Below are 9,848 nucleotides of genomic sequence, written 5' to 3'. Positions count from 1 at the left end.
AAGAAGACGAAGAAAGTGAGGATGAGGATGATGACGAGTCAAGTGAACCTGAATTCCAGAAGGCAACTGAATCCATGTGCATTGACGGGGGTGCATCTTTGCACTCCTCTCAATGCCAGCTCAAGCACTGGGCGCGTGAGGTTAATGTGGCGGAACCGGCAGCAGAGGCACAAAGGCCACCCTAGTGGTCTCACATGCCTATTATTTTCGATGGTGAGGACCACCCTGACCACACAACAGCAGTCGGGTGTTTGCCGTTGTTGGTGTCACCAACGATACGCAACCTCAAAGTCATGAAAATACAGTTGACGGTGGGGCTGGCATGAACATGATCTCCCCTGAGGTGATCAAGAGGCTGCAAATGCCCGAGGAAGAGCTCAAAAAGACAGGGATATTTCAGAGAATCAACCCGGGAAGGAGCCAGCCAAAAGGAAAGAACACGCTGCTGGTGATGTTTGGCGGGGAGCTGAATTATAGGACCGAGAAGATCGTGTTCGATGTTGTCAAGGTCCCCTTTCTATTCAATGGAATTATTAGCCGCCCAACCTTCGCCAAATTCATGGCGGCATCCCACTATGCCTATGATACCCTGAAGATGCCAGGGCCCATGGGTGTCATCACTATCAACTCCGACAAGAAAGATTTAGTCATATGCGTAGACAAGCTTTACAGAGAAGCGATGGCAGTAGAGTCTGTCAAGACCAAGGGCCCCGCCAAGGAAAGGAAAAGACAGAAACCCGGCAAGACATCTAGCTAGACTTTCGGGAAGCGCACCTCCACGGAGTGCTGCACACCCATTGAGGACTTGCCGGAGAGCTCTACCGGTAGGAAGCCCAACGCCACTGCACCTATGACACAGAATGTGCCAGCAAGGGAGGATGGCACTGGCGGTTCTTTCATCGGTGGTGCCACCCTTGACAGCAAATAGGAAAGTGCGCTCATTGCCTTCCTGCGGGCAAATGTAGACGTGTTTGCATGGCAACCATCAGACATCCCCGGTGTTCCTAGGGAGGTAATTGAGCACCACCTAGCTGTCTGCCCTCATGGTTGGCTCGTCAAGCAGAAGGTCAAGAAGCAAGCTTTCGAACGGCAACAATTCATAGCAGAAGAAATCAAGAAACATTAGGCAACAAGTTTGGTCAGAGGAGTGCGACATCCAACTTGGTTGGTGAATCCGGTTGTCGTGCGCAAGGCAAATGGGAAGTGCAGGCTTTGCATTGATTTAACCGATCTCAACAAAGCATGTCCCAAGGATACTTTCCCCTTGCCGTGCATCGATCAGATTGTGGACTCCACTGCCGGCTATGACTTTCTCTCATTCCTTGACGCATGAGGGAGTCCTGGATTAGGGCGTCCTCGGACAGCCGGACTATATACTTTAGCCGGACTGTTGGACTATGAAGATACAAGATTGAAGACTTCGTCCCGTGTCCGGATGGGACTCTCCTTGGCGTGGAAGGCAAGCTTGGCAATACGGATATGTAGATCTCCTCCCTTGTAACCGACTCTGTGTAACCCTAGCCCCCTCCGGTGTCTATATAGACCGGAGGGTTTAGTCCGTAGGACAACAACAATCATACCATAGGCTAGCTTCTATGGTTTAGCCTCTACGATCTCGTGGTAGATCAACTCTTGTAATACTCATATCATCAAGATCCATCAAGCAGGAAGTAGGGTATTACCTCTATCAAGAGGGCCCGAACCTGGGTAAACATCATGTCCCCCGCCTCCTGTTACCATCCGCCTTAGACGCACAGTTCGGGACCCCCTACCCGAGATCCGCCGGTTTTGACACCGACATTGGTGCTTTCATTGAGAGTTCCACTGTGCCGTCATCATAAGGCCGGATGTCTCGTCTCGTTGTCAAGGACAACATCACCTCTGGGGGAGCCCTGGCTGTAGGCCAAGCTCTCCGACTAGGCAGCTTCGTCATGACCGCCCGTTCGGCTGCTGCGCCGACGATGACTTCTCGGGTCATCAAAAACAGTCTCCACGTCGGCTCAGATGGATCCAATGGAGCTCTATTCTTTGAACGAGCTCTTGGATCGCATCGCCGCCTTGGGAGTGTCACATCCTAGCTAGTTCATGCATTAGAGTGTTGCATCATGTCTATTTTTTTCACAGAAACTTGAAATGGGGATGCCAGAAACCCCCAGCACCCCCCCTGAAACAACTAGGGTTTACTAAAGTTCTTTTCAATGAACCTAAAATGCCCTCCATAAATGTTCACCATCTTTGGTTCTGGCTAAAACCTCTGCCAAAAATGGTTTCATATTTTTGGAGGCCATCTTGGATTTTTGCACAAGCCATAAGTATTTGCATTTGGGCATTTTAAATGCTATAAATATTTTCAAATGCCCAAATAATCTTGAAGGTATTTTTAGGCTGTTGAGAATAATGTCAAAGGAGCCTCAGAATATTTTCGGGGTTTTTCCAAATGAAATAGTATTTTTACTATTTCAAAACACAGAACAGAAATAAATAAAAGGAGAAAAACAGAAAGCAGAGGACTTACCTAGCAGCCCACGTGGCGGCCCAGCACTGTGCTGGCCCACGCCAGTCAGCTGCCTGCTCTCGCCAGAGCAGGCAGAGAGGTGACGCCGGCGAGCGCGAGCTCGCCACCGCGCCACCTGCTTGCCGCCCTCGCCCGTGGATGCGCTGGACGACCCCTTCGACGCGCCCCCGAGCCTCTGGACACCGCCATTCTCCCCCGTCGCCTCTCCTTCGCCTTTCCCCCACCATGGCTGACGCCGCCGCAGCCACCTCGCCGGAGTAACCGCGCCCACCGTCGACCTCACGCCATTCCACCGTGTCCAACAGCTCCGCCGTCGCCCACTCCTTCGAGCAAGCCGAGCCCCGAGCGCTCGGTTGCCCCGAAGCTCCGCCACCGACCTCGCCTTCGCCGCTCACCGTCGGAGATCCCCTCTGCCGTCGCCACTGCAACAGCTCCGCTCCGACCTCGCCGTCCGCTCTGTCGCAACCGCCGTGAGCATGGCCACCTTCCCATCCTCTCCTCTCTCTTTCTCGAGCTCTGTAGCCACCGCACGAAGCTCACCCGTACGCACCGCCGCACGAGCTCGTCGCCGACGAGGCTCCGGCCATCCAAAGGCCGCACCACCGTAGCCATTAGCTCCACCGCAACGCCAGGAACCTGTAGCGCCATCGCATGTCCCTCGCCGTGCTCTCTAGCTACGGTTCCAACCACGCCCGTACCCCGGCAGCCGCACGGCTCGTCGTCGGCGTCGATTCCGGCGACCCCGAGCTCCACCACCACCACCAGTCGACGCGGTTCGCCCCCAGCTACACCTAGGTACTCTCCGCCGTCCTTTTGGTCGCCGGAGGAGCAATCCCGCACCCCACCGCCGCGTCTGGACGTCGCCGGCGGCTAAACGCCGGCGAGTCAACGTGGTTTGACCACAGGTTGACCCCCCAGGGTCACTGACAAGTGGGGCCCGCCTGCTAATTAATCTGAGTTAGAGATTAAAACTAATCCTAATTAGCTAAATATCTAACAGTGACACTAACACAGGGGACCCACACGTCAGGTTTGACCTGGACGACCCCGTTGACCCGCTGACGTCACACTGACGTCAGGCTGACGCAGTAAAACATTACTGGAATTATTCTTATATTGGAAATACCAGAAATTATCACAAACTTCAAAAAATCATAGAAAATAATCTATAGCTCAGAATGAAAAGATTTATATATGAAAAATGATCAAAAAATCCATTCTATCCATCTGTACTGGTTTCATGCATGATTAAGCAAGTTAACCTACTGTTTTATACAGAACAAGATAAAGCACTAATATGGGCCATTTATGAACTTGGAATTTGAATCTTTGATTCAAAATAGTCCAAACCCATCTGGTCTTAGTTGCATTAGCCCAATACATCCATCTTGCCATGTCCCGTGCATGCATCATATTGTTGCACTTGTTTGGTGTTGATTGTGCTTCGGTATGTTCACTGTGGTAGGTCCTGCCTCTGAGGATATCCACGAGTATCCAACTGAAGGGCAGTATCCCACCACCACTCCGTCAGGCAAGCAACCCATTGATCATTTCGATACAAACCCATCTTCTCGCTTCTGCTCTCGTTTACTGCATTAAGACAGCGCGATTCAAACTGCTGTGTGTTGTGGTAGTTGAACCCACTTTCCTTTGCATGACCTGTCATTGCCACAGTAACTAGATGAAACCCACTAGCATATGTAGGAGTTGATTGAGCCATGTTGTGTTCCTACAATGCTATGCTTGCTACGCTTAGAGTTGTGTCAGGTCTGGCTCATCAGGGTGATGAACTGGAGTGAAAGTGCGTGTGTCGGTAATGGGAGTGAAGTGTTGAATACGATTTGGTAAAGGTATCGATGGGAGGCCATGTAGGAGTACATGGTGGGTTGTTTCATTGAGACCGTCCCTAAGAACTGAGATCTGTATGCGTGATTTAAGATTCAGCTACTACCACACATTGGGCCCGAAACCAATGGACCCCCTCGGCTTCTTAATCACCCTTGTCCTCTGTCCAGGAGTTGCACGTAGTTTCTGGTGTTTGTAGTAAGCTGGAGGCCGTGGACAGCGCTGACCAAGGGGTGGGCTGTGATGCGGTAGGCTCGTGGCACGGTGTACCGAGTCGCCCGTTTGGTGTCCGGGAACCCTGCACACATCGTTTGGGGCTGTATGTGGAAACCTCGGCCGGACTCCCTGCGGATGGAACCTAAATAGGCGATAAACCTGGACTAGAGACTCGAGTGTTTAGGTAGGCTGTGGCCGACACCCACGTTGGGCTTCCGCTTGAAGGTTGCCGAGTACACGTCGTGTAGCGGCGATAAGTGGTGAGAGCGTGTGTGACGAAGTACACCCCTGCAGGGTATGAAACTATTCGAATAGCCGCGTCCGCGGTAAAGGACTACTTGGTCGCTTATGCAGTTCATAGACAAGTAAATGGATACTACTAAAAGCCTCAACATAAGTGTGAGTACCGCGGATGGCCCTCTCGTTGGATGACGAGGGAGGATCCACGGTGGAGTATTGAGATGGTGATTAGTGGACTCGTGTGCGAAAACTATTTCACAAGTGGTGTATCGTAGGATAGCTTAACCAGGAGTCAAAGCTGGCTTGCTGCAATAACCCCACTACCTTCTTGAGAATGAACATGTATAGTAGGATCTGTTGTAAGACTTGCTGAGTACCTTTGTACTCATGTTGCTTCAATTACTGTTTTCAGACGACAACACCGCCCCTTCTGACGGGTTCTACGTAGAACTCGACGACGACGAGTGACTTGCCACCCAGGTGGTGATCTAGGCTTGTGAAGGGCCTATGTAGATAGACAGGCTTCGTCAAGCCTTCTTTCTTTCTAGTGTCTGTACCCAGACAGTTTGCTTCCGCATGTGCTTGTATGATTGTATGACTTGAGTGTCGGGTCATGTGACCCCTATCTGTATGAACAAGTTATGTAAGGCTCTCCGGAGCCCTTTAAATAAAGTACTTGAGTTGTAGAGTTTTGTTGTGATGCCATGTTGTATTTGCACATATCGAGCATATTGTGTGTATGTTTGAAATGCTTGGTATGTGTGGGATCCGACAATCTAGTTGTTTATCCTTGGCAGCCTCTCTTATGGGGAAATGTAGTCTAGTGCCTCCTTGAGCCATAGTAGTCCGCTACAGCCCGGTTCACCGGAGTCCTGCTAGCCCAGCACTACTGCTCTGGACACCTGACTGGCCGGCATGTGATTCATATCGTTCCTGTGTCTGTCCCTTCGGGGAAATGTCACGCGATGACATCCGGAGTCCTGCCTAGCCTGCTACAGCCCGGGTTCCCGGAGTCCTGTTAGCCCAGTGCTACAGCCCGGATTCACACGCTGCTGACCGACACGTTCGATGTTGATTCATGTATGCCTGTCCCCATACGTTAGTGCCGCTTTGGGTTCACGACTAGCCATGTCGGCCCGGGTTCTCTGTCATATGGATGCTAGCGACATTATCATATACGTGAGCCAAAAGGCGCAAACGGTCCCGGGCCATGGTAAGGCGACACCCGTGGGAGTACCGTGCGTGAGGCCGCAATGCTATATGAGGTGTTACAGGCTAGATCGGTGTGACTTGGGATCGGGGTCCTGACAGGGAGTCGCTACGGACTATGATCGGATCGGGCTTAAACCCGACCAAAGGGAGATTAACTCTCCGCCGGTCACCCATCAGATAGCGGTGGTGGAGGAGCAACGCAGCGATTCTTCCTCTATCTTGAGGACAAGCTATGTCCGGATTCCCGAGCTCTCTAAGCCGGATACCCGTCTACGGGAGGACGTGGCCCAAGCTCTGAACCTAGAATCAGATAGCGGGCCAGACCTATTGGGCAACAAACCGGAGCCCGAACTTTCAAGATCAGAAACTCCGCCGCTCCTGGGTCTCAGATCGGGTCAGGTATCGGACCTAAATCTACCCACCCACCCAGATATAAGTGATCTTTCCCATATTAGACAAGAGCCCCAAGAGACGGTACATCACTATTGGGCCAGATTCCTCCTTGTAATGAGTAAGGTCAAGGACTGTCGCGAGGAAGACGCAATTTCATTCTTTTGCAAAAATTTCATGGACAAGGGAATCCTCAATGCCATAAGTCGCCGTGACATAGCACACTTCGCTGACTTGGCGGCCATAGTACAGAAGTACTGTGCGATGGAAAGCGCCTGGAATACCCAAACAAAATTCTGGGATCCTCCGGCTCTCACTAAACCCCCCGTCCGAACTAAAAGGGTGTACTCTCATAAGTCACCCGATCCAATTACAAAGAAACAAAAGCACACTACAGGGCGTGGAACCGTATTGGAAGGATGGCTCAACGGGCCATGCAAAATTCACAGTACAACGGACAGCATACCAACACACAGCCTTAGAGCATGTTGGGTACTCCGGCAGGTGGCCAAGAGCGGTGAGGATATCCTCATCAACAATACCGCAGAGCACCATCCCATGGAGAACAACAATACAATATTGACAGTCTTCGAGACCTTCGCTTCAAATAATAGGCGTAAGCGAGCACTCCGCAGCCTTGCCGAAGTCTGCCAAGTAGCAGCAATGAATCCATGGAGCGATACGGCTATCACCTTCAATGCCAGTGACGAACCTAAATTCCGAACAGCCCGAGCACCAGCTGCCTTGGTCCTTAGTCCAATTGTGGACGGCTTCCGGCTTACTAAAGTGCTCATGGACGGTGGCAGCGGATTAAACCTCATCTATGAGGAGACTCTTCGAAAAATGTAAATAGACAGAAGCCGCATTGAGCAAAGCAGCACGACCTTCAGAGGAATCATCCCTAGTCGGGAGGCACGATGTGCCGGCAAAATCACACTAGATGTGGTATTCGGCACGCCAGAGAATTGTAGGTCTGAAGAAATCACATTCCAAGTGGCCCCGTTCAATAGCGGATACCACGCCCTTCTAGGGCGGGAGGCATTCACGATCTTCCAAGCTATACCCCATTACGGGTACATGAAGCTCAAAATGCCCGGGCCCAATGGATTCATCACTCTAGCTAGTGATCCGGACATAGCACTCCGCGCCGAAAATAAAACAGCCGCACTGGCCCTCGAGGCGTTATCCGAAGCCCTCGCGGCCGAGGAATTAACTGCGCTGCGCTCCACAGTGGACAGGGACGACGTGATACTCGACAAAAGATCCAAGTCCACATCTTTTAAACCAGCGGATGAAATAGTCAAATTCCAAGTCCACCCAACGGACCCTACAAAAACAGCATCCATCGGGGCACAGTTAAACCCCACAGTAGACGCCGCACTACGGGAGTTCATGCGCGAGAATTGGGACATCTTCGCCTGGCATCCTTCAGACATGCCAGGAATCCCAGGCAGGCTGGCCGAGCATAGCCTTAACATCCTAAAGGGATTCAAGCCGGTCAAGCAAACTCTTCGGCGCTTCCCTGAGCCTAAGCGACAAGCCATTGGAGAGGAGCTAGCCAAGTTACTGGAGGCCGGATTCATTCAAGAAATAAAACATCCGGACTGGCTAGCAAACCTGGTGATGGTACCAAAGAAGGACAAATCCTGGCGCCTATGCGTCAACTTCAAGGACCTTAATAAGGCTTGCCCAAAGGATCCCTTCCCCCTCCCTCGCATCGATCAAATTATCGACGCTACCGCAGGACATGACTCATTGTGTTTCCTCGACGCATACTCTGGATACCATCAAATTAAGATGGCGGAGTCCGATCAAGCCGCAACGGCATTTATTACTCCATACGACCCCTTCTGTTTTAACACCATGCCTTTCGGGCTCAAAAACGCCGGTGCAACCTATCAACGCATGATTCAGACATGCTTGGAGACACAGATTGGCAAAACAGTGGAGGCATACGTAGACGATGTGGTCATTAAAACCAGACACGTCGAATCCCTAATAGACATCTTGAGGCTCACGTTCGACAATCTCCGAACATACGACATTAAGCTCAACCCAGAAAAATGCGTCTTCGGCGTGCCCGCCGGAAAGCTCTTAGGCTTCATCGTCTCCAACAGAGGAATCGAAGCAAATCCGGCTAAAATCCGAGCTCTGTCACAGTTGGCCATCCCAACAGACCTCAAGCAAATCTAGAAACTAACTGGATGCGTGGCTGCCTTAAGCCGCTTCATCTCCCGATTAGGAGAAAAGGCACTGCCTCTTTATCGCCTTCTGCAACGCACCGAACACTTCGAGTGGACGGATGCGGCCACGGCCGCATTAGAAGAAATAAAGGCCGTTTTGGCCACAAACCCAATCTTGGCCGCACATAACATCGGCGAACCAATGTTGCTATATATAGCGGCAACACACCAAGTTGTAAGCGCAGTGCTCGTTGTCGAACGAGAGATGGACGGACATAAGTTCCCGCTTCAAAAGCCGGTACACTATGTATCCACTGTCCTCACTCCATGCAAATCACGGTACCCACATTATCAAAAGATAGCATATGCGGTCTTCATGGCATCCCGGAAACTACGACACTACGAGTGTTCAATTACGGTGGCCTCTGAAGTGCCACTCAACGACATAATAAACAACCGCGAGGCCACGGGCCGGATTGCTAAATGGGCTATTGAGCTCCTCCCGTTCGACACAATATACAAACCACGGCGAGCCATTAAGTCACAAGTACTGGCTGATTTCGTCGCCGAATGGACAGAAGCCGAACTCCCTAAAGAGTATGGCGTGTACTCCAATTGGATTATGCACTTTGACGGCTCTAAAATGCTGGCTGGCTTGGGGGCTGGCGTCGTCCTGACGTCCCCCACCGGAGATACAGTCCAATACGTACTCCAAATACTATACACAGACTCCAATAACGCGGCAGAATATGAGGCCCTGTTGCATGGTCTCCGGATGGCAGTCTCCATGGGCATTTAACGCCTAGAGGTGCGTGGGGACTCGAACCTCGCAATATCTCAAATAAATGGAGACTTTGACGCCAAGGATCCAAAAATGGCGGCTTATCGCAACGCCGTCCTCAAAATGTCAGCTCGGTTTGAGGGGCTTGAATTCCACCATCTGGCCCGGGAAAACAATCAGGCGGCGGATATCCTCGCCCGCATCGGCGCTAAGCGCGACCCTGTCCCACCTAATATCTTCTTGGAAAGGTTGTTTAAGCCATCCGTGGTATGGGAAGGGGAGACCGGTAACAATAGTCCGGACCCGGCCACAACAATAGATACCGAACACTCTGACATAATCGGAGGCTCTGCCACCGAAATAACACCTTCAGCCCACGTAATAATGGCTGTCATCGCCCTATGGACAGAACCATTCCAGGCCTACCTAACTAGGCAGGAACTACCCGAGGACCCAAACGAGGTGC

At 51.5% G+C, this 9,848-nt stretch overlaps 1 protein-coding gene across 1 annotated transcript; it reads left to right on the top strand.

Moving 5' to 3' along the window:
* The first annotated feature begins 322 nt into the window (after positions 1-322).
* LOC109752387 (uncharacterized) lies at positions 323-757 on the top strand. The gene has a single exon (XM_020311280.1). It carries the CDS (start codon positions 323-325, stop codon positions 755-757), a length of 435 nt encoding a protein of 144 aa, XP_020166869.1.
* The last annotated feature ends 9,091 nt before the right edge of the window (positions 758-9,848 follow it).

The sequence above is a fragment of the Aegilops tauschii genome, chromosome 3 (genome assembly GCF_002575655.3).
Source record: "Aegilops tauschii subsp. strangulata cultivar AL8/78 chromosome 3, Aet v6.0, whole genome shotgun sequence".
Taxonomy (NCBI): Eukaryota; Viridiplantae; Streptophyta; class Magnoliopsida; order Poales; family Poaceae; genus Aegilops; species Aegilops tauschii.
This window is presented reverse-complemented; position numbering and strand designations above follow the sequence as displayed.

Excerpts from the sequence above, each read along its gene's own strand:
- LOC109752387 (XM_020311280.1), top strand. The coding sequence starts at position 323 with ATGAACATGATCTCCCCTGAGGTGATCAAGAGGCTGCAAATGCCCGAG.